Raw genomic sequence first — 24,620 nt, forward strand, 5'->3', positions numbered from 1 at the left:
CTAGCAAATTATCATGCAGCAAAATAGTAAGTATGCACACAAGTCAGTAATTTTCAGACCTTTCTTTCAAATCACAGGTCTCTATGGCAACGCTTTGTGAGACAGGCTCTAGGACCCTTCCCCCCTCCTCCTATTTTCTCATATGATTTTTTTTTGGGGGGGGGGGCAGGACAACTTTATTGTGCAGGGTTGTCTGGTGCACTGAAACAATTAATATTCTTGGCTCTCACTCACTAATTGTGTAAGAGAGAACCAGGCATGCTCCTATACATTTCTAAATATTCTGAACAATGTATTCCTATACATTTCTAAATATTCTGGTGAATATTCTGAAATGACAATTTCCTGTTTTCTAGGCAGAACCCAGACGTGTTTAGCATGTCATGACTTATCTGGCAGTGGTCTCAATGGCAGAGAAACCCAAACTTCTGAATGATTAGTCTGCTAACCATCAACACAAAGATTAAAAAAAAAAAAAAGTTTGGTTTATCAGTCTGCTTTTGGAGCAATTCAATCAATCCACAAGTTTTATACATTGCTGAAAATTTCCCAAACACATCAGAAGTAATTCCAGGAAAATCAAAGGGGAAAATCCAAGCTTAGGTTTATAATATGTCTCTAACATAATTTAGTCAAATATTTAATATGACAAGTTGGGGCAGGGCAGGGGGCAATTCAAGGTAATACAAGTTGTTAAAGAAGTTCCTTGCTAAACACAAAGGGCACTTTGTTTAAATAATTTTTATAATTTATAACAAGGAAAAATGAGGGAAAAGTAAGAAAAAGTTCAAACCTGGTGAGCTAGATGGGCTACGACAGTGGCCAGAGCAGCATAGTATGGTGCAGTTTGATCACTATTCAGTCCCACTAGGCTCAGAGCCCCCATCATGGCAACACTGAAGCCACTTAGCCACTGCTTGGTGTTTTCTTGGAACTGCAGTGCTGTGGACTTAAGACCAATCAGAGCATCGTCTCTTTTGTCCTGATGGGCATATATAGTATCATATATCAATGTCCACATAACTCCAGAAAAATAAAGAGGCAGGCACACAGATGGATCACAGAAACCCTTGATAGCAGACCATCCAAGTAAAGTTCCCCAATTAAAAGTAAGCCCTTTTTATCGTAGTCACAGTCCCGCATGTCATTAATAGTACAGCCTGCTCCACGCATCAGAATAGCTCCTGCGCCAAAGAGGGATAACATGTACCAATCTGGAAAACAACCTTGTTCAGCTGCCAAACCAATGCTCCAGGTACATGGCAAATACAGTAGCCAGGTTCCAATAGGTTTGTCCAAAAGCTTGAGGCGCAGATAGGGCTGCAGGGGGCGGGGCGCCGAGCTTACGACCGCTGCAGCCGACAGGCTGAGCGGGCGCCCGTGTGGCTGCGGTGAGGCTGGGGACCGCCAGTCTCCCGCGCGGGGCGCGCTTGCTGTGTGCGCCAGGCCCAGGGCACTGCAGCTCGAGCCACGCAGCCAGGCGGACGCCCCGGCCCGCAGGCCCCGCGCGAGCGCCACTCCCTCCTCATATGATTTTAATCTGAAAGAAAGATCATCATCAAAGTTGAAGAAAAGAACAGGGACCAGGGACAAGGAGGGAAAGAACTGACAGGCCACTAACATGAATGACTAAGTCTAAGTCAGGATAAATTTGCTGTGATTTTAGTTGATTAAACCTTTGTCTCCGACTCTGAAAAGGAATCACAGTGAGAGAGAAATAGCCGGACCAAATATTAAAACACGTAAGCCTACTATAACTAGCATGGTACTGAGACTTAATGGGTAGACTACTAAAGAAATAGAAAAGAAGATCCATGCACAAACAGGAACTTGATTTCAATAAACAAAGGCTGATGAAACACCCACACTCTCTAAACCCACCACTGAGTCTGAGGCCTCCCAGCTGGAGAATCATTTTGTGCTCACTCTTAAATTTAATTTGAAGTTTCCCTTTTAACGGTTCTAATTTTTTTTTTTTTTGACAAAATAAATGCCTTTACAGGAAAATACGAATTACCAAATTTAACTCAGGAAAAAGTAAAAAAAAAAAAAAAAAAAAAATCTAAATAGACAAAAATTGTGAAAGAATCTGAAAACGTAACTAAATATTTCCTGTGGGCATAACTTCAAGTCAAGAGGTTCACTAAAAAATTTAAAGAGGAAGAAGGAAGGCTAACAGTTGCTCTAAGTTATGAAATGATCTTTTACAGAAAGACAGACGAGAAATCCCCTGAATTCTTGGAGGAGAGGGGATCTGAATGGGGTCTTTGCTTTCTCTCCTTCCACCTATGGTTTTGGTTTTCCCTGAGATGACGTAAGATGGACTTGTATCCAGGCCACGGGGGCAGCTGCACCGCAGTTTCTGCTCCGACAGGCCTCTGTTCACCACAAAGCTCCAGCAAGCACCCCCCCACCTGGCTCTCAGGCCTCAGGCTCTGCGTCCCTTCCCCAGCAGCCAGCTGTTCCTGGCCAGGGAGGCAGATGCTCACCAGAGGCCCAAGGCCCTTTCCACCCTCCCCCAGGTCAAGACTCAGCTGTATTTTAAAGCAGAAGCAGGGCAGCCCGGGTCTGAGGGCTCCACCACAATCCTCTCCTGTCCCCGCAAGCATAGGCAAGTGCTGTTTTTGAAAACCCATCCACTTCATTCCCCACTCTTTATGTTAAAAATGCCATGGAGCTGTTCACATTGCCTTGTAAATCAACTGTTAGAATTATTTGTTGTAGACAACTTTGTAACATATTACAATTTTCTACACTTTGTATGTAGCTTTTTAGATATCTTATTGAACCTGATTTATTTAAAATTATAAGGACTTTACACTTATTTTTGTTCATTAGTTCATGTGGTTTTTTAGCTAACTTTATCATAATAATAGCCTTAAGGACCCATAATTTGTTTCATTACCCATTATAAAAATAAAAACATTGTTCAATAACACACTATAAATTTCAATCTTGCTTAGTACATAATTTGTTTAAAAAAAACTATTGCGGGGCTGGGGAGATAGCTCAGTCGGTAGAGTGCTTGCCTTGCAAACACAAAGCCCTGGGTTCGAGCCCCAGCACCGCAAAAAAACAAAAAAAAAACTATCACATGTGGAGAAATAGGAATTTATATTTGAATTTTACAAAATTTAGTCTATTAATAGTAAGGGTCCTGATTTGTCCCTTCTTATTTGCCAATTTACCCTTTATTTTTCGTTGCTGTGATCAAAAGACCTTATAGGAATGATATAGAGGAGGAAAAGTTTATTTTAGCTCACGGTTTCAGAGGCTTAGTCCACGGTCGGCCAACTCCATATCTCTGGGCCTGAAGCGAGGCAGAACATCATGGCAGAAGGGTGTGGTGGAAGAAAGCAGGTCAGACATGGCAACCAGGAGGTAGAGAGATGACTCCGCTCATCAGTGACAAAATATAAACCCCCAAATTACACCCCAGGGACCTACTTCCTCCAGTCATACCTTACCTGCCTACAGTTACCACCCAGTTAATCCACATCAGTGGATTAATCCACTGATCAAGTCACAAGTCTCGTAATCTCATCATTTCACTCCTGAATATTCTTGCATTATCTCACACGTGAGCTTTGGGGGAATACCTCATATCTAAACTAGAACCCTTACGGGCTAAATCTGAAGCATTGGTCTCAGGCAAATGGAAAAGGTTTACAGACCTCCTAAGTTCTCTCAGAGCCTGGAAGTCAATTCTGAGATTGTGTGTAGGTGCCAAGTTTGTGCAGCTTTACCTTTTCTTTCTCTCTGATGGGACGATGTATGCTTCTGGGCTCAGTGTAGTGCAGGGCGCCCATAAAAACACTAATGGTGTGGAGATTCAGTCAGTAAGTCTTGACTCAGGAGGCATTACCAGAAGTTGAATATTTGCAAGCTCCCAGGCCCTCCAGAAGTCCCAGGAGGACTCCAGGAACGTGTTCATCTGGTCACATGTACACAAACACAGACATTTGTGGACAACGAAGTATATGCATTTTAAACGGACCATTATCTTTTTTAGAAGAATGGGAATTGTGAAAAAAGTTTTTTATTTTTTATCAGAATTTCTGTTTTTGGCCACACATCTTAGTAATATTGCAATTACATGTTGATAAAGTTGCATAACTTTTGTATCTCAACTATCAGCAATAAACAAATTGGTTCACTTTTCTAGAACAGTGACTTATCTTTTTGTTCTTTCGGTAGAAAATATTTTTCAACCAAATATGAAAAGGCAGTCAGGTCACATGAGGCTATGTAGGGAAATGTTTAATGGAGGTGTGCCAAGCAGCTCATTAACAAAACTTTTTCTGTGCCTTGTGGGGTATGTGTCAGGGTACGTTGAAGGGTTAACCGAAAAGGTTCAGACTGTTCAAGCCCTGCACATTTCAAAGGGAGGACCAGTCCTTGGTCAACTCCTGGGAGATAACTTCCAGAATCTCCTAGCGTGTTTTTGCAGGTCTGAGTCCCTATATCAGTTTGACTTCTGGCAGGACTGAGACTAAGTGGCCAAGGTCCGTCACTGGGATGCCACTTACCTTGATGACTGGTTCTCACCCATGTAAAACCCTGGACACCACGGCAGGTGAGCTTCCTGGATGGGCCACACTCCACGCAGGCTGACACCCTCAGAGCTGGGAGAATTCAGTGCTGTCCACACGGTCTGCTGGGCCCCCCTCACCCTTCCCCTTCGCTGATTTTTGCTTTGGTTGCACTCAACATAATCACAAAAGCATAACGGTTCTTCTGAGATCCTTCAAGTTCAGCATTGAGCCTGAGGGTGGTCTTGGAGACCCCTGAAATAGCTCATGATTTGTCAATTGCCATGACCTATCTTCCTGCCTCCCTCCCTCCCTCCTTCCTTCCTTTCTTGTACCTGAGATTGAACCCAGGGTTGCCACATCCCCAGCCTTCTCCTTCTTTCTTTTCTTTTTTTTTTTTACTTTTTTTTTTTTTCTTTTTTTGACAGTTTCTCATTGAGTTGCTTAGGGCCTTGCTAAGTTGCTGAGGCTGGCTTTGACCTCATGATTCTCCTGCCTCAGCCTCCCACACAGCTGGGATTATAGGTGTGCACCACTACGCCTGGCATCATTCTCATTTTTAATACACATTTACTTTCATACTTAATCTTGTATTCTTAATATTGTATTTTCTTAAAGAGAGACCCCCAAATTATATAATTTCCAAGTTCCACCCTGTCACGTCTTGAACCTTTGCACATGGTAACACCTCCGACTGGAGTGAGTCTGCAGAGCTGACCCCACTGGCAGTTCCCCTCTTCCCTTGGTTCTCTGCCAGGACTCTGCCTTCTCTCCTCCAAGGCAGAGCAGCTCCGTGGTCCCCACTGCCCACAACACTTGACACGGAATTGTTTCGGCACTTGTCTCTATGTAGTGCAATTATCTTACAATACAGTTGCACGGCTCTATCATCTGGATTCCCTTGGGAAGGGAGGGAGATAAAGGCAACACGGAAGACTGGGAAGAATTTGCTAAACTGGGTGCAGTGGGGAACACCTGTAATCCAACAGCCTGGGAGGCTGAGGCAGGAGGATTGCAAGTTCAAAGTCAGGCCTAGTAACTTAGCAAGGCCCTAAGCAACTCAGTGAGACCCTGCCTCTAAATAAAATATAAAAAAGGTTGGGGATGTGGCTCAGTGGTTAAGCACCCCTGGGTTTAATCCCTGGCACACAAAAAATTTTTTTTAAAAAAAGGAATAAGAATTTGCTCATCAGCAGACAGAACTGATAAGTCCACCGTTCACCGGCTGAGATGTTAGGCACATGTACCCCTCCATGTGTTCAATTTCCTTGTTGCAAAGTGGGTGAAATAACCACTTGCCTTGCAGGATGAGAAGATGTCGGTGGAAAGATCTGGTCACCAGATTGGGTAGAAGCTGAGGCACCCTGAATTTGAATCTCGTTTTCCTCAGTTGCTCCTGTGTGACTCTGGGCAAGTTATTTCGGCTGTCTTCTTCAGTTTCTCTACAGTTCTCTATGTAACAGAGACAACAGTACCTACTTCACAGGGCCATGGTGAGGATTGAAGGAGCCGACCCAGTGCTTGGCACATAGTAAGCAATCAATAAATGCTAGCGAATATTAGACATCCAGTGGGGGCTGTTTTGTGGCTTATGTAGCAGGCATGAATCTGGTCATAGATTCAGCCTTCTGTGTTTATTTTCTGGTAAATAGCTTAAATAAATATTTTCCTGCTTGAACCTTTACCCTAGACCCACAGCCAAAGCAGGCTCCCAAAGCAGGGGAGAGTTCCTCCTCCCCGCACCACCACACCCAAGAGGAGCTGAGGTAGGTCCCAGGTATTGGTCGTCAGCTTCTGTGGTCACTCTGTGGGGGTGGTCTGGGTGGTTGTTTGAAATCTACTGTCCTCCCTCCCAGGTTGGAAGATGGCGTTGATCTGGGTGGGGAGGACCATCCCTCTCTCTCAGACTGCACAGGACCTCCAGCAATAATCCCTCCAAGGGTGACTGGGAGTGCCAGGGTAGCTTTCTATTAATAAGAATTCCTGAGCCTGGCACCCACTCCACGTGTATTTCTCCTGCTACTCCTATTTTTTACTTAAAAGGCTTTCCACCGTGGCTGGGATTCTCTCCCATAAACAGGAGCCTCTGGAATCGCTGACCCTCTTGGGGCCGCAGTGATTGAGCGGAGACCACCTCCTGCCCTACAGATTCATTCCCCTACCTGTTCACTCCAGATTACTGATCAAAGGCAAGCATATGGTTCTCAGCCCTGGCTGTACCTTAGAATCCCCAGGGGAGTTTTAAAAATATGCCCACATGGGGACCACCTCCACCAGAAAAAAACTGACTCATCAGACTGAGGTGTGGCCCAGTCATGGATTAATTTCAAAAGCTCCCTGGGTGACTGGTATGCAGTCTAGGACAGAAGTCACAGGTTGCTTAGTGAGTTTGGATGAAATGGGCATATGACAGAGGTGCCTTCCAATGTTTTTAGGAGCCCACCACCACCACCTCCCCAAGCCTTACATGGTTTGGTTACTGCCCCTCCTGGACATGGCAGGGCCTGAGGGGAAACCTTGGATGGGAAATTAGTTTGCAGTCTTAATTGTCTGAATTGGTGAACAGTATGTGACTTGCTTTCTCTTTAGAAGGGGGAAGGATTTCTGGTCTATGTTCCTCACGGGATAATGGGAAATAGCTTTTGGGGGGTGGCAAGTAGCTAAAAAGTTATTTCTTAATATCTCTAATGTTCAGCACCCTAATACAAGCAATTCTCTGGGTCTGTGAGAAAGATACCGGGGCTCGAACCCAGGGCCTCCTGCACGTTAGGTGAGCGCTCTACCACTGAGCCACATGCCCAGCAGCAAAATGTTCTAACATCTTTAACTCTTTCAGAGCTTGTAGCACTTTCATCTCTAAGATCTAGAGGGTAAACGTTCAAGAAGAAAGAAACGAGTGGGGGTCTTGCCAAGTTATTAAGATCAATTAAAATGTAACCTGGTACTAATTACAAAATTAGTAAAATGTAGTAAGTTTATTAAATGCAAATTATATCCAATTAGAAAATACACTAATGAGCAATTTAAAACCAGACTGATTTTAAACTAGAGACTCGAACTGAGTGCAATCTGTGAACTCATGCTGAAACACCTCCATGCCTTTGGTTCAGTCATTTCTCAGCTTGCACAGCTTCGCTGCTACTTGATTTTTTGGGTCTGTGGTATTCACAGTCCTCATGTAAGGGGGAAAATTATGTTTGGGTTTAATTGGGAGCTTGGCAAATGAGAGTCATGAGACTTAATCATCAGTTAATTTCTGACCATTTCCATAAATTGAAAGAGTGGAATAATAGCACTTAATAAATGCTGGTTACTGTTCTGATAGCTTTACATGTATTTTAATCCTCAAAAAATGACAAACCTCAAAGGAAAATAATCTTATTAACCTCATTTCACACAAGAGGAAACTGGATCATGGCATAATTAAGTAACTTTGCCAAGATCACAGGTGGCAGAGGAGGCAGAATTGGAATCCAGGCAGTATGGCCACCAAGTCCACACCTTGACCATGGCCACACTCTCCTGCCACTCTTCTGTTGCTCGAGGCAACTTAATCTCCACCCAAGTGATGGGGAACATCTGATTCAGCTTCTGTTGATTCCTCTTTCAGAGCCTTGTCCCTTCCTCCAGAGCACTCGCCTTCCTTTTTATCCTGTCAAAGGAGAACATCGTCCTCAAGCTGGTATGTCGTCAACTGGTCCTGCAGAAGCCTACTGCCAGTAACTGGAAGCCTCTTACATATAAACCATCCAGCAAGGAGCAGGGGTTGACGTACGAGTGGAGGTGGCAAGGTGCTTACGAGAGGGTCGCACTAGGTAAGCAGACAGTTGTCTGTCCTGGGCAGCAGGATTCTCGATACAGAGGGAAGCACAGGGTGCCAGGAGAGGCCCTGGGGGAGAAGGTGAGGGACCGACGGGGGCGGGGCATCATTCCTGGGAGGTCCTCTTACCCCTGACTCCATAATAGAAACACTTGGGAGAGATTTTAAAAGGCCGCCAAGCCCAGGTCACACACCAGACTAATTAAATGAGAATCTCTTGAACATTTCCTCAGAGCCCCTGCAGCACTGGTCACTACCAGCAGTGGCCCCTGGGAACCTCATGAGAAGGCCCTCCCAGGGCCTTGAGGAAACTCAAGGTTGCACAGTGACTCTCGGATAGGCATTAGCGTTCCTGGGGCTGTGGAATATAAGGCCAGGCTGGAATCTGAAGGGCAGGAGTTAGCAAGCAGAAGGGTGTGGGGCATGGGTACAAAGCCCTTACTCTGTAGATGACACTCGAGTGCCAACTACATGCCAGGTGCCACTCTAAGTTCTAGGGACTCAGGAGGGAGCACAGTGAAGTCCCGCTCATGGGGGCTGGCCTTCTGTGTGAGATGGGACAGTAACAAGCAGGCACTGAAAGTGACCAAGACAATGAAGAAAAATAAAGCCATGTGAGAGGGAGAGAGTGGTGTGTGAGAGGCCCACAGGTCCTCCGCCAGGGAAGGGCTCTCTGAGAAGACAGCCATGGGCTTGTCCCACAGTGCCCTTTTCCCAACTTACAGGCAGAATGTTGGCAGGGTGTACGCGATTCAGAATAAACTACGTTCCCCAGCCTCACGTGCAGCTGTTGAAGTCATAAGACCATAAAGACAAGGGTCATGCCCGGGGACTGGTGGAGTAGCAGCCAAAAGGAACCTGGGTCCCATAAAACCACGGTGCAGACCATATACCAGTCCTGGGTAGCAAAGGTCTGGAGAAATGTGTCTGTTGATTTAAGCCACTGATATCCTGGGAAGTCTTGATGTTAGAAGCTGAATATACTAATTAGGCTTTTTTGGGGGTGCATTGGGTGGCACTGTTTGATACCGAGGATTGAACGCCAGGGTGCTTTACTGAGCTACATTCCCAGCCATATTTGAGACAGGGTCTAAGTTGCTTAATGCCTTCCTAGATTGCTGAGGCTGACCTTGAACTGGCAATCCTCCTGCATCAGCCTCCCAAATTGCTTGGATTCCAGGTGTGCGCCACCATGCCTAGCTAATTCAGTGACTTTTAGGTAGAGCTTTAAAAGGAGGGGGCAAATCACGTAGGCATCTGGAGGCAAAAGCACCCCAAGAGGAAAAATTAGCAAAGGTGACAGTCCCAGTAGTGGGGTCATGCTCAGAGCATTTTAGGAATAGCAAGGGAGCTGGAGTGACAGGAGTGGAGGGAGGAGGTGAAGAAGGAAGGACAGGGAGGTATTGTTGGGAAGGGGGCCTGTTCAGATCATGAAGTTTTCATTTGAAATTCGTTTAAAGTTAAAAAAAAAAAAGTTTATACATACAAGAAGGGGCATAAGCATGTCCATTTTTAGGAACAAGGCAAACGTCTGCATAACCACGGCTGAGGAAAGCAAGCAAATGCCACCGGGACCTCAAAGCTCCCTGTGCCTGTGTGCATCCTCTTCCCCGCCCCACAGCAACTGCTGACTTCCCTAGCGTTGTTCTATGGATGCATCACCTACGTGTGCTTCCCTGCGTCAGAATGGCTGCCAACTGATTCTACCATAGTCAAAGTTCCCTTTACTTCACATTCTCAGTACTTTGAAATTGTCAGGTTTAACAACTGAACGATGTCCTTCAAAATGGTTGATGGTATATTTTCATACACAAAAAATTCTGGTAAAAATTTTTTTACCAAAAAATGATGGTAAAAGTTCGTACACAAAAAAAGCATACAGTGGCATGCAATTATTCCTTTATTTTGTATTGCCCTGAACACTGAGAAAAAATACCTTTCTATATGTTTTTGGGATTTTCAGGTACCTCGTCTGTGAGTTACCTGTTCAGTCTTTCACCCATTTAATATTTTGGTTCATCTTCAATTTTTTGTACTGGGGACTGAACCCAGGGGGTACTTTGCAGCCGAATTACTTTCCCAGTCCTTTTTGAGATTGCGTCTCGCTAAAGTTGTCAAGGTTGGCCCTGAACTTGGGATCTTCTTGCCTCAGCCTCCCCGTTCACTGGGATTACAGACATGTCATCACACCTGGACGGTCCATTTCTTAACTTACAGGAAAAATTTATATTTTCTATATTTAAGTCCTTTGTGTAACAGGAAGTATCTCCTTAGTGTCTTTTTGCTGATATATCTGGATGGACACTCTTAACTTCAGCATAGACCATCTATACCTTTTTAGGGCCATGAAACTCCCCTCCGTTTCTAGTAAAACAGATGGTGAATTTTAAATTTGTATGCATCTATTGAGATAATTGTAGTATTACCCTCTTTTACTCTGATAATGGAATGAGAATTCACTGTTTTTCTACTGTTAACACTATCATGGAATTCCAGGGACAAATTCAACTATTTCATGACTTATCCTTTTTAAACACTCTGGTTTGCCAACTTTTCATTTAAAATTCTTGCTTCCGTGACTGCACGCTATCCTTGTCCAGTTTGGCATCAAGATTACGTGAGCATTTCCAATTCACAATAGCCAGACTGTGGAACCAACCTAGATGCCCTTCAACTGATGAGTGGATAAAGAACTGTGGTATAATATATATACAATGGAATATTACTCAGGCCATAAAGAATGATAAAATTATGGCATTTGCAGGCAAATGGATGAAATTGGAGAATATCATGCTAAGTGAGATAAGCCAATCTCAAAAAGCTAAAGGACGAATGATATCGCTAATAAGTGGAGGATGACACATAATGGGGGGGAGGGAAGGGTTAGTGTTAGGATTAGAGTTAGGGTTAGGGAGGGGGGCAAGTATGGAGGAAGGAAGCACTGTATAGAGGGTAAAGAGGGGTGGGAGTGGTGGGGGGGAAGGGAAAAAAATAACAGAATGAATCAAACAACATTACTCTATGTAAATTTATGATTACACAAATGGTATGCCTTTGTGCCATGTACAAACAGAGAAACAACATGTATCCCATTTGTTTACAATAAAAAAAAAAAAAGAAAAAAAAATTAAAAAAAAAAAAAGATTACATGAGCATTTCAAAATGAACTGGGAGATTTTTCTTCTCCCTATATTTAGGAATGGTTTGTGTAAAATTGGGGTTTCTTTGAAATGTTTGGTAAGCTCACTGCAACTGAACCTGGAGGTTTCTTGTAGGAAGAGACATCTACTCAATTTCTTTGATCATTTAAATTCAGGTTTTCAATCTCTTCTTGAGTAAATTTAGGGTTATTCATACCTATTTTTCACTGCAACTACAATTTCAAGTTTATTGCAATAAAGCTATGCATATCTTTGGTAGCTATGCCTCCTTTATTGATTTTAATATTTGTTCCTTCCATCAGTTCAAGAGTATTATTAGTCTTTTCAAAGAGCCACTTTCAAACATTGACCTCTTTAGTGTATTTTTAAATTTCATTTATTTCTACTTATTTTTTCCTTTTAACAACAACAAAAAATTTTGGTTGCTTTACCATAAAGCTGCATCTCCAGTCCTTCAATCCTTTTTATGATTATACATATTTATTTTTTGAGACAGGGTCGAAGTTGCTTAGGGCCTAGATGGCTGAAGCTGGCTTCAAACCTGCAATCCTGCCTCAGGTTCCCAAGTCACTGGGCTTACAGACATGTGTCACTGTTCTATTCTAACCTAATATGGATGTTTATCTCCTCCATTTTCAGCCTAGTTGTTCTAACACCACTGAGGTTATAAACTTCCGAGTAATACCTTAACTGCATATCCCTATACCTTTTGCTGGCTTTTTATTTTCAACAATTCTGCACTTTCATGTTTTAGATGTCTTTTGTAAACAGCATATTCTTTGATATCTGATTGTCTCTGTTATATGGATTTAATCCATTTTCAGTTAGTATAAAAGTGAACAACATGCAACAATAGATGGGTGATGCAAAAAGAGAGAAGAACATTCTAAGAATCAAAAAGAAACTCTAGAAGTTAAAAATGCCGTCACAGAAGTGAAGGTTGATGGCATCAGCGTGGACACAGCTGAGGCAAGAACCCATGGGTCTGAATATAAATCAGTAAAAACTATCAAAACTGAGATGCAAAGATGAAAAATAAAAGCCAGCATATCATCCAAGAACAGTTACAAAAGGTACAGCATACATATAATGGGAAAACAAAGGGAAGGCAGAAAAATATCTGAAATGATAACAATTACTTAAAATTACTGGTAGACACAAAACCACAGATCCAAGAAGTTCTGAAAATAGCAAGAAGGATAAATACCACTAACAACAAAACTTCATTCGGCATATTATACTCAAACTACAGAAAGTTTAAGACAGAAGAGAAAAAATTTGAAAGAATTCAGAGGAACAAAATACCTGTAGAGCAGTAAATATAAGGATAATATTGTATTTCTCTTCAGAAACGTAAGCGGTAAGAGAGGAGTGAAACATTTAAGTGTTATACTGGAAGATCTAGTTAATGTGGTTAAGAAAAGAAAAGGTATATATACTAGGAAGAGAGAAACCAAACTGCCTTTGCTTGCAAATGACATGAGTATGTAGAAAACCCCAAAGAATGGACAAAACCTCCTGGAACTAACAAGTGATTACAGCAAGGATGTGGGATATGGTTGATAAGTAAGAAAATAATGTTTTTTTTATTCATCAGCATGAACTGGAATCTGAAATAAACATGACATCATTTACAGTAGCACCAGAAGAAAAAAAAAAACGAAATATTTAGGTATAAGTCTAACAAATATGTGTCAAGATCTATATAAGGAAAATCACAAGTCTCCAATGGAAAAAAATCAAAGAAATAAATGAGATATTCCATGTTCATGGATAGGAAGACAGACAATACTATCAAGATGTCCATTTTTGCCAGCTTGATCTGTATAATCAACACAACTCTAGTCAAAATTCAGGAAGTTATTTTGTGGATATTGACAAATTAACTTTGTGGAGAGGCAGAGACCCAGAATGGCTAATACAAAAATGAAGGAAAACAAAGTCTAAGGACGGATTCTACCCAACTTCAAGACTTACTACACAATGACAGTAATCAAGAGAGTGTAGTATTGGCAAAAGAATGGACCAAGAGATCAATCAAATAGAATAATGGGTCCAGAAATAAACCAACATATAACTACAGTCAACTGATCTTTGACTATGGAACAAAGGCAATACAGCAGAAAACAGACTTTTCAACAGTACTGGTATAAGTGAACAGCCACATGCAAAAAACTAGAAAAAAGAATCCAGACACAGAACTTACACCTTAATAAAATTAACAAGAAGTGGGTCATACATCAAAATGTAAAATGCTATAAAGTTTCTGGAAGACAAATGAAAATTCAAAGGAGCTTTAGTATAGCAAGGACTTTTTAGAATACTGAAGACATAACCCATGAAAGAAATAACTGATGAACTGGACATAACTAAAATTTAAAAATTCTGCTCTGCAAAGGAGACCATCATGAGTATAAGAGTCACAGACTAGGAAAAAAGTATTTGCTACACACATACCTGATAAAGAACTTCTACTGAACATATACAAAGAAATATTAAAACTCAATAAACAAACTGACTAAAAATGGCCAAAAGATATGAATAGACACCACAGTGAAGATATACAATTGGAAAACAAGCATATGAAAAGATGCTTAATACCATATCATTATGGAATTGCAAATCAAAACACCAATAATATCACATGTATCAGGACAGTCAAAACCCAAAACATGGACACCACAAAATGGTGGAGAGGATGTGGAATAAAAAGAGCTCTCTTTGCCAGCATAGGAATGCAAAATGGTATACCCACTTTTTGGAAAACAATTTACCACTGTTTCCATAAGATAGAGGAAGCTTGAAAAGGCTACGTACTGTATAATTCAACTACATGACATTCTGAAAAGGGCAAAACTATGAAGATAACCAAAAGAACAAGGTTTCCAGGGGTTCAGGAAGGGGAGGGATGAACAAGTGGAAGACAGGATTCTTAGGGCAGCGATTCATCTTTGTTGCAATACTGTCATAGTGTGCATATATATGTCATTATATATCTGTGAAAATCCACAGAATCACCAAGAGTGAACCCCAACGTCAAACTACAGACTTTAGTTGATAATGTGTCAATGTTGATTCATCAATTGTAAAAAAATATGCTATACTGTAGAAGTATACTGTCAGTGGGAGAGTATGGCAGGGCTAAGTGGGAACATGTGAGAACTCTATGTTCTGCTTAAGGTTGCTATGAATTTAAAATTACTCTAAAAAAATAAAGTCTATCACTCTTTTTTAAAAAAATCAACTGTATTTTTATAAATTCAAAATGAAAGATACAATTCCATTTACAACAGCATCAAAAATAATAAAATATGTATAAATACATTTTAACAAAAGCAGCATAAACTTACACTGTAAAACTACAAAATGTAAAACTACAAAATTAAAAGAAATTAGAGATGTAAATAACTGGGAAAACATCCTATGTTCATAAGTAAGAAGCACTCTACTGTCAAGATGGAAATAGTTCCCAAACTGATCTACAGATGCAAAGCAATCTTCATCAGAATCCCAACCGGCTTCCTCCTAGACATTTATGAGGTGATTCTAAAACTCATGTGAAACTGTCAGGACCCCAGAACAGCCAAAACAATCTTGAAAAGGAATAAACCTGTAGACTTACACTTTTCAATTTCAAAATATATTACAAAGCAACGGTAATCAAGGCAGGGTAGTGCTGGCTAGGATAAGTGCACGGGAAGTCATGTGTTTACAGACAACTGATTTTTAACAGAGGGACCACCGAGGCCATTCAATAGGGAAAGAACAGACTTTTTTCAACAATGAATACAGAACAACTGGACAGCCACACAGGAAAGAAGGAAAATGAACCATTATACCATATAAAAAATTAACTCAAAATGAATCCAAATCCTAAATGTGAATAAAAACTATAATATTCTTGCAAGAAGAAATATGGGTAAGTCTTCATGATCTTGGACATGGCTTTGTTTTTAGGTGAAAACAAAATCATGAGCAACACAGGAGAGAAATGAGGCTTCATCAAAATTTAAAATTTTGTGAAAGACAATCCACAGAAAAAAATATTTGCCAATTATATATCTTCAAAAGGACTTATATCTACATAATTTTTACAACTCAATAATAAAGACAACCCCAATTAAAACATGAGCAAAGGATATGAGTAATTATTTCTCCAAAGAAAATACAAAAATAACCAATAAGCACATAAAATGATGGCTAGCATCCATTAATCATTAGAGAAATGCAAATCAAAACCATTATCAGTTAACATTTCAAGCCCACTAAGATGTTTATAGTAAGTAACAGTAACAAATATTGATGAGGATTTGAATCATACATTGATGGTAGGAATTTTAAATGGTGCAGCAACTCTGGAAAAGTCTGGAAGTTCCTCAAAATGTTAAATATGGAGTTAGCATATGACCCAGCAATTCCACTCCTACGTATATACCTAAAAGAAACCAAACAATCATGTCCACACAAACACGTGCACATGAATGACCACAGCAGCATTATTCAAAACAGCCAAAAGATGGGAACCACCCAAATGTCTCTGCACTACTGAATGGCTGAACAAAGCATGGCATATCCATAAAATGTCATTATTTGGCCATAAAAAGGAATAAGGGAGGCTCGGGTCCACAGCATTCACAGCATGAATGAACGTTAAAGCCCTAGCTCAAGTGAAAGAAAATGGTGACAAAAACCACATAGGACATGATTCAGCGTAATGAAATGTTTAGAAAGACATGTGTATAAGTGTATTAGTGGTTACCTAGTGCTGGGCAGTGTAGTGTGATGGGGGAATGGGTAGTGACTTTTAATGGGGGGGTTCTTTTTATGGTGTTATAGCGTATGCTTATAGTTCATCCAATAGCATATAGAAATGGATTCCAGTGGCATCGGGTTAACCAATTCTTGTTTCAGTTACTAAGTATCAAATTCAATAATTTGGGTCAGGCTGCTAGCCTCAAGAGACTGAGAATATTTATAATTACATTGGATTTTTGGGGGGCAGGCACTGGGGATTAAACCTAGGGGTGCTTCACCACTGGAGGACATCCCTACTCCTTTTTACTTTCTGAGATAGGGTCTTCCTAAAATGATGAGGCAAGCCTTAACTTGCAAACCTCCTGGAGGAGCAAAGCCTCTGGAGTCACTGGGATTATAGGCATGTGCCACCACACTGCTTCTGGCTTCAACAATTATACTGTGTGAGCCAGCATGGTGTACCCGATGCACGTGAGGTGGTTCCCAATACATAACCTAGAGTAGACTACATGCAGAATTTCCCCAGCCTTATATATACAGGTTGGGTCCACAAGGGGTCACTTAAGACTCTTGGGTTTGCACTAACATCTACTTGTACATTATTTGTACCTGCACTCATTAACAGCTTTTGTCCCTGTAAGCTGCTCCAATCTAGAAAGTAAAGATGTTGCCTTCCTTTGACTCTTCAGCACCTACCACCACTATGGCCTACTCCAAATAGATACCTCCTCTCAGCTTTCCTATCTTGGTGAGTATCTCCTGCTTGGATGTTATATTTTCAACAGGTATGAAATTTCCACAAAGAGCACAAGTCAAATGCAAATGGGTATCCATAATTTCTTCATTCACAAGTATTTATTGAGCATCTACGATGCACCATATACCACATTAGAATATGGGGTGCAGTGAAATATCACCTCTGCCCTCATGGAGCTTACAATCTAGTAGAGACAATACACGGTAAACCAATACATAAAATCATAGGTGTGATTAAGTACCACATAGGATATAAACAGCATGATATGATAGAAGATATCTAGGAAATACCTACTTTTAAAATAGAATAATTGGGAGCTGGGGGTATGGCCCAGTGGTAAAGTACATGCTTAGCATGTGCAATGTACTGGGTTCAATTCCCATCACCAAAACAACCAACATTAAAATAAAATCATCAGGAAGGGCCAAAGAAGGTGGTTAAAACTGGGTTTGAACCTAACTACCCACTTAGCAGTTGGCCGTAGACAAATCCCTTACCCTCTTAGAATCTGTTTCCACATTTGTAAAATGGAGGTAATTCCAACAAAATTCTCATTACTGTTATCAGGCAAAATTCCAATGCCTTGTTTCACAAGGTTCTTCCCAGGCAGATTATAGACAAAGGAATTTCCACAAGGAGAAGAGGTGGCAAACACTAGCTCTGGAGAATGTGGCTTTTGCCCACACTAGTGAGAACCACAGGGGACGGCAGCAACGCAAAAAGAGAGGCAAATTCGTCATGGTAAGGCGGCGAACAGAAGGAAAGGAAAGGCTGCACCAGCCCAGCAGGCAGGAAGCAGTGAATGGACCACTGCCAGAGGCTACAGCATGCACAGACCAGAGGTGAGCGAAGGTGAGGTGGATGACAAGGGCAGGCAGAACGGCTGCAGAACACCCAGGAACAAGCTCCACGGGCGATCCTATGAACTCATCGCTGTCTCCCTAAAGGACAACTGCCTCCTGACTGGGTAAGCTGCACTATCATCCTTTAACTTGTGATAGGACAGAAGCAGAACAGCCCATTCTCTCCAGTCTTGAAAACAGACTCAGCCCTCACTCCTGCCTCTCTTCAATGAATTGTCTTCACCTCCAGAGTCCATTTGTTCCTGATTACTGTGGCCGTGATCTGAAAACTAGTTTTCTCTAGATTTCCATGCGAATTTCCTAAAAACCATAGCTAATTAATGTCACTTCAGTTTAGTCAGAGGGCTTTTGAGGTAGGTCTGGCCAGAATCCCAAGCCCACTTCTCACTATGATGTTGGTGAACTTACTACCTGTTTGTTCACTGGTAGTGGGAACACAACTCTGAAAGGCTGTTGGAAGGAATGAGAGGCTCTTGTTCCCACACAATACCTATTACTAGGTAAGAATCCTTGGTTTCTAGAAACTAGATAAGCCCTTTGAAAGGCGTGACTAGATCTTTTATAATTACTTTATCCCAGGCACAAGAAAAACATTAAACATCTGTTGAACAGACTGATGAAGGCCAAAATAAGAGATAATCTATTCTGAAACAATAGTCTTTAGGATAGTTAAGCTTCTAGAACACAGAATAAAAGAAGCTTTCAAACCATTCAGAAATGAAAAGCAGTTTGGGAAATAATGAATGTACTATGCCAATTGAGAAAATGCTACTTATACTTCTAACATGAACATAGCAATCTGTTTTCTTTCTCCATAGCCACCCTTGAACACCAAGAATAAGATCTGATTGGCAACATAAAGAATGCAAAGTGAAACAGGCAGAACTGGCCTTGTTTTTGTTTTAGCCTTACCACTTTTCCAGTTTGGGTTGGACTGCCTTTGTCTCAGCAGATCCTACTGGCTTTAGGGAGATCAGAAAGGCCACAATGGAGCCTACAAGAGGAAAAAGAAAGCTGCTACTAAGGGCTGGCCCTAAGCACAAATTGTTTTAAAAAAAGAAACAAAATAAACCCCCCCCCAAAACACCAAAGTGTAGTCTGACCAATATTTTTGCTACTGCACAGTGCAAGTAAAATCATGTGAAAAATAAGTTGGATATCCACATGTAGACATTTCTGGAACTTGCCAGATAAATTCAGTTAGCCTTCTGTACCCATGGGTCCTACATCTGTGGCTCCAACTGGATGATGAAAACATTTGGGGGAGGTGGGGCTGCATCTGTACTGAGCCCATATAAAGCTTTTTCTTATCATTATTCTTTAAAAAGAACATAGCTATTTATACAGCTTCTATATTAATTTGGTATTATAAATAATCTAGAAATGATTTAGTATATGGGAGGATGTACATAATTATGTTAATACAGTGCCCTTTTATATAAGACCTAAGCATCTGTGCATTTTAGTACTGGGTAGGACAGCTCTGGAAGCAATCCCCCACAGATAATTAGGGATGACTGTATATGTAAAACTGAGAAAGTCTGGAAAGTATCTTCCAATTATCCTCAGCCCAGTTCACCAGGCCCAGAAGAGCTGAGGATCTGAGTACAGATGGCTGCATAAAGATATATGTATTCTTGGAAAATACACTACATAGCCCTTCTCACGCCACCTGGTGGAGCTGGAGTGTAAATGCCTCTGTCTGGAAAGGTGGTATCAACCAAGAACCACAAAAATGTTCTTATCCTTGACCCAGAAATCATACCTCTAGGAATTTATCCTAAGAATGTTTGTACAAAGACAGTAACTGTAGTATTATGAGAGACAATCTAAAATGTACCATGGGGAAAGGTTACATGAATCGTGACATATTCACACAATGGAGTATCATGGACTTAATAATGGTTGACAGGTTTAATGACAAGGAAGAATGCCTGCAGAGTAGAATGAGGGAAAAACCAAGGTACAAATTATATTGAAAATGAATAAAACTACATAGAAATATGCACAAGCAGCGAGACTGGCAAGAAATATGCAAAAATATTTAATGTGAACCTCTTCTCCCTGGTGATGGACTTAGGGGCAATTTTTTATATTCTTTATACTTTTCTGGACTGTCTGCATTTTTTAAAATGAGTACATATGCCCCTGATATAAACAAACAAGAAAAAACATCAGTGAACCAGACAATCATTAAAGAAGAAGGGGCAAAACTTTCAAAAACTTTGTTTCTTCTAGGAACTGCAGTGTGGTTCCTAACAAAAGGGGAGAGGAGCAGGGGTCATACAAACCAGTCATTTATTTGATAGGAGGCATGACACTCTTAAAAAGCAGAAAAATTCTTAAATTCTCTTCTACAAGTTTCACTGTATGCATGTAGAACTGTAGCAGGAAAGATGGGAATCAGGCAGAACCATCAATCACCCATCAAAATGACAGCACCAAACTTCCACGTCATATGAACCCAGTGCCACTAAGTCCGATGTCAGACTCAAGTTAAAATGGGGGTACTGCTTTACATTCTCTAAGATGAAATCAGCTAGGAAATAATTCACTATGACATTCCATAGAACTACAGAAAAACTTGCAGGAAAAAAGTGTTCACTATAAAGAAATGGAAATGATTACTTTTCACCCACTGAAGGCTGGAGAGAAAAGAACACCAGACAACTAAACCAATGCTCTGAAAAAACTTCATAGTTAAAAACACGAATGTAACTAATGAATACTTTACTGGCAAAAGAAAAAAAAGATTACTGGATGGTGAATCTCCAGGACTGGTCTGAAGGTGTATCAAAGTCTCTGTTCAACATTACTTTATTTAAAATTCAATATCTTACCTTTCTTCAAGTTTATTATTAAAGAAACTTGTTTACACCAAGAGTTATGGATCAACTGATTGTACTTGTTATCTCTTACCTATGTATTGTATTTTTATTCTAGCTTTCCTGGAACATGTGATCAGACAGACGCCACACATCTGAATTATCACAACTGTTTCATCTGGTCTTTACATTTATTCTAGAACAGATGCCAAGTATTTATAACTTCAGGGCAGAAATGGAAATAAGATCCTAAAATGGCTCCCCTGGGGGTGAGAAAGTGGGTGAGCATAGTGGCTGTAGGCATGCAGCTACAGGCAGCACCAGTTATTCTGCCAGGAGGTACCAAAGAAAGAGAAGCCCCTCACGTTTCTAAGTGAAGAAAGGTAAAAATACAAGTTGGTTAAGAGACTATAAAAAGTAGTAACTGCAGTTCCTTTCCTTAAACAAGATACTCCAGATAATGACTGGCTGTAACAGCTTTTTATTCCATTAAACTTGATTAAGCAGAATCTGGGTTAGCAAAATACACTGCTAAAAAGTCAGGATCTTTGTAAAAATAATTAAAGTGACCATATTAAATCAAAGGTAATAGCTTAAAAATCATGATGCTGTCATAGTGCCAAATGCACACCAGAAAGTATCTTCAAAGACATCTACAAAAGGTAAGCCCAACATTAAAAACTTAAAAGTGTATTTTTAAAGTGTTAGTTGCCTGAGGTAAAATAAAAATTTATTTGTGAGTTCAGTGTAAAGCACCAAAATGAACACTAAAACTGTTCACATAAAACAGTGACAAGGAAACATCACAATTAGAAAAGCAGAGGTATCAGTTATAAGAACCAAGTTAATTAACTAATTTCCTATTAATATTTTCATTACTTTATAAAACTTTGCTGATTAAATTGGGAAAAAAGGAGTCTCTGAGAACCTAAAGGGTCACAAAATGATAACAAATATGCATCATTTCTTTATTAACAAATTATATGACACAAATCAAGTTACTTCTTCTGATTACAGAGTTAACAGAAATTGCATCTGTACTTAGAGCAGCAACATGAAATGCTACCAAGAAGAAATTCTCTGTATCTGGTCCAAAAATAAGACTGTAATCTGGATTGAAATCTAATGGTTGAGAGATGAAACTGGCAACTACGGTGCAACTACTGCTGTTTAAGAGTCAGGGATGCCTTGCCTCGCCACATCTGTAACCCTCGACCCTCACTGAGGGATACCACATTCAATAAGTGGATGATGGAGCCAAAGAAGGTACATGTGGAAAATCACATGTTACATCAACACATTGAGAGCCAACAAACACCATGGAAACTTGAGAAAGCATCAAAATCCAAGCAGGGAGCTCCCTGGAGTTGCACCAATTCTGAAGCAATGTGTCCCTGCTATAACTGCAAGTGGACAGCCCTCATCTGGGCACTTCTGCCTGAGAAGCCGATTCATCAGACTAGCTGTTACAAGCGAACACAGCCTAGGGAGAGAAAGCTGCACATCAAGAAAATACTAGCTCCTTAAGAACTCAAATAATTTAAGAAGTCAAATGAATTAAAATATAAAACTTGGATAAAAATGTTTTTCTACAAGGAAAACCCAGTTTATGAGTGGTTTAAAATTAAACAAATGACATAGGACAGTGGTTTTCAAAGAGACAGAGGGGTGGAGGGTTTCTGGGCACCATGGAGAGAGACATGAAGTGGGCTTTATGCCCCTCATCTTTTGTGGTTTCAAGAAAGACTGAAAAAAAGGAAAAAGAAAATGACAATGTCCCCTTCCCTTGCAATTGTCTTTTCCTTTTGAAAATCGCTGCATGAAACAGAAATTACATTGGCAAAAACATGATTGGAGACCTAAAACATGATTTCTATGTCAGTGCCATTAAAATGTGAAGTTTCAACAAAGATTTGGATATTTTCCTATAAAATCAATGAGCAAATTAAGTTCTTAGGAAGAAACTAAATTGTTATTTCCACCTTCCCTAAATCTGTCCTTCTACTGCCTCCGAACTATCAATGTCTAGACATTGCAAAGAAATTCCAACAAACTCTCCAGCCACACCTTACCTCAAAAACATTTCATTCAAAGGCTGCATAGAATTTAAGAAGGCAAACCCTAAATTTATAGAAAACTCTAGAATGAGAATGTACAATTACCAAAAATAATACATCATGTCAGGGCAGAATATGCATAGTGTTTTTAGACATAATCACTAATAAAGAGCAGCCAAATCCTAGAACTTCCTCTGCATTCAACAGCAAACAGTATCAAAATGTAAATGGCAACCAGGGAAAAAAGAACACCACAAAGGTCATTTTTCTTTGATGGAATCATGAAGAGCGAAATTGCAAGAATAGTGGAACCCAAGCTTTGGCCACTTCTCAAAACTTCATTACTTCAACAAAATAGAACAACTCTCCATGGAAAAGACTTATTCAGCAAACATGACTTCTTTCCATATATTTTTTCTTTCACATTAAACAGAAGTTGCTATCATTTTAGAATCAGTGATTACATCTTTTTTCAATTAGAAAAGTTTAAATATTTACATAATTTTTATTGCTGTTTAATATAACAAAAAACTTTAAACTGCCTTGTAGAATCCATCCAGTAATGTATGAAATTGAAATCCACAGCTCAAGAAGACACCGTTATGGCTGAAATGTATCTGATGCTCAGCATACAGCATGAGTAAAATCAAGTTCTTGTGTGTCATTTGGTTCTTGCTTCAGTCATCTGTGTTCATCTCTCAGAAAGCAAAAGAATCCATCTGACGTTTCAATAAATATCAAATTGCCAAAAAAATAGCATCCATGGACCAGAGATCCAAGAAAGAGCAGTTTTGATGAATGATTCCCAGAATCAAATGAGTCCGCCTTTAGTCCAATGAGATGATGTCAGGAATGTTACTTCCACTGCTGGTTATGACCCCTGTCTCACTTCTGCTGCTGGATGAACTAACATGAGTACTGCTTTCATGGGGGCTGGTGGTGGTGACGGACGTACTGCTTGCTGTTAAGGGTGAGGTGAGACTATCCAAAAACATAGGAGGACAGTACTGCTTGAAACAAACAATGATGCCGATGAGGAAGAGGCTACATTGGTTTTAAATAAAGAGACTAGAAACTGTTAGATATGCACAAGTGATAGTCACGTATTTAAATTGCCCTGGAATTTTAAAAATACTTTTAAACTTCACATCTTTGGGTGGAAAGTGGCATGAATTTAGCTAGTTTACACTCTTTAGTGAATGCATCATATTCTTGATTCTCTCAGAACAGGTGGAACTTGTTTGTTGACCATATACAGAGGTATAAGTACAAGTAATGTCAACAATAACTGAAGTAATTTAGTATTAAATAGTGGCCCACAATTATGACTCATACTTAATCTCAAAAATAACTGGTCACTAGTGTATTTAGACAGGGTTTAAATCACAATATAAAAGGCTGATAAGCACTCATTTTTCAAGTTATGCAAGAATGCTAATGAAACAATTTTCCAAAATTTTGTATCAAATAGACCCTTTATGAGTGAGTGAATATTAAAAGTGAGCAGGAGAACAATGGTGCTGACTCCTTTGTACATACATATATACTACTACTTGTATAAGAATGCCAACATTCGTTCTACAATGAAGACTATAAGGTAGTTATCTACCACGGGTTGCTAAGACAGGGAATCATATAATCACAAAACTTTTGGAATAAATCTTAAAGGAGACCTAATCTAATCTTAAAGTGCTTGCTTGACATCCCTCACAAATGTTCATATTTCAAGTCACTTTACCATTCAGGCTACTAATTCCCCAAAAAATGCAAACCTAAAGTGTGACAGTCCATAATATTAACCCAGAGGAATGGAGAAACAAGGGGTAAACATTTAAATGATCACAGAATAT

General features: G+C 40.2%; 1 protein-coding gene and 1 pseudogene across 13 annotated transcripts in view; both read right to left on the bottom strand.

Annotated features, from left to right (window-relative positions):
- Window positions 1–587: 587 nt before the first annotated feature.
- On the bottom strand, window positions 588–4,552 carry LOC306642640 (4-hydroxybenzoate polyprenyltransferase, mitochondrial-like; annotated as a pseudogene). Its single transcript has 2 exons — window positions 4,530–4,552; window positions 588–1,540 (listed from the first exon to the last, which is right to left on the bottom strand). The product of its transcript is annotated as a 4-hydroxybenzoate polyprenyltransferase, mitochondrial-like (transcript).
- Window positions 4,553–15,538: 10,986 nt separating this feature from the next.
- The window catches only part of PIAS2 (protein inhibitor of activated STAT 2), an 89,745-nt gene continuing 80,663 nt past the window's right edge, over window positions 15,539–24,620 (bottom strand). For 3 of the 12 annotated variants that reach the window (XR_013758731.1, XM_079108768.1, XM_079108777.1), the window contains one exon: window positions 17,098–18,882. Coding sequence is in view for 5 of the 12 variants with exons in the window: in XM_079108777.1 (XP_078964903.1) it covers window positions 18,862–18,882 (21 nt within the window). In the remaining 7 variants the exon portion in view is untranslated. Of the gene's footprint in view, window positions 15,949–17,097; window positions 23,815–24,620 lie in introns of those variants that run through there. The other 9 variants (XR_013758729.1, XR_013758730.1, XM_079108767.1 and 6 more) reach the window with 7 other exon arrangements.

This window comes from Sciurus vulgaris (assembly GCF_902686455.1).
Source record: "Sciurus vulgaris genome assembly, chromosome: 13".
Classification (NCBI taxonomy): Eukaryota; Metazoa; Chordata; class Mammalia; order Rodentia; family Sciuridae; genus Sciurus; species Sciurus vulgaris.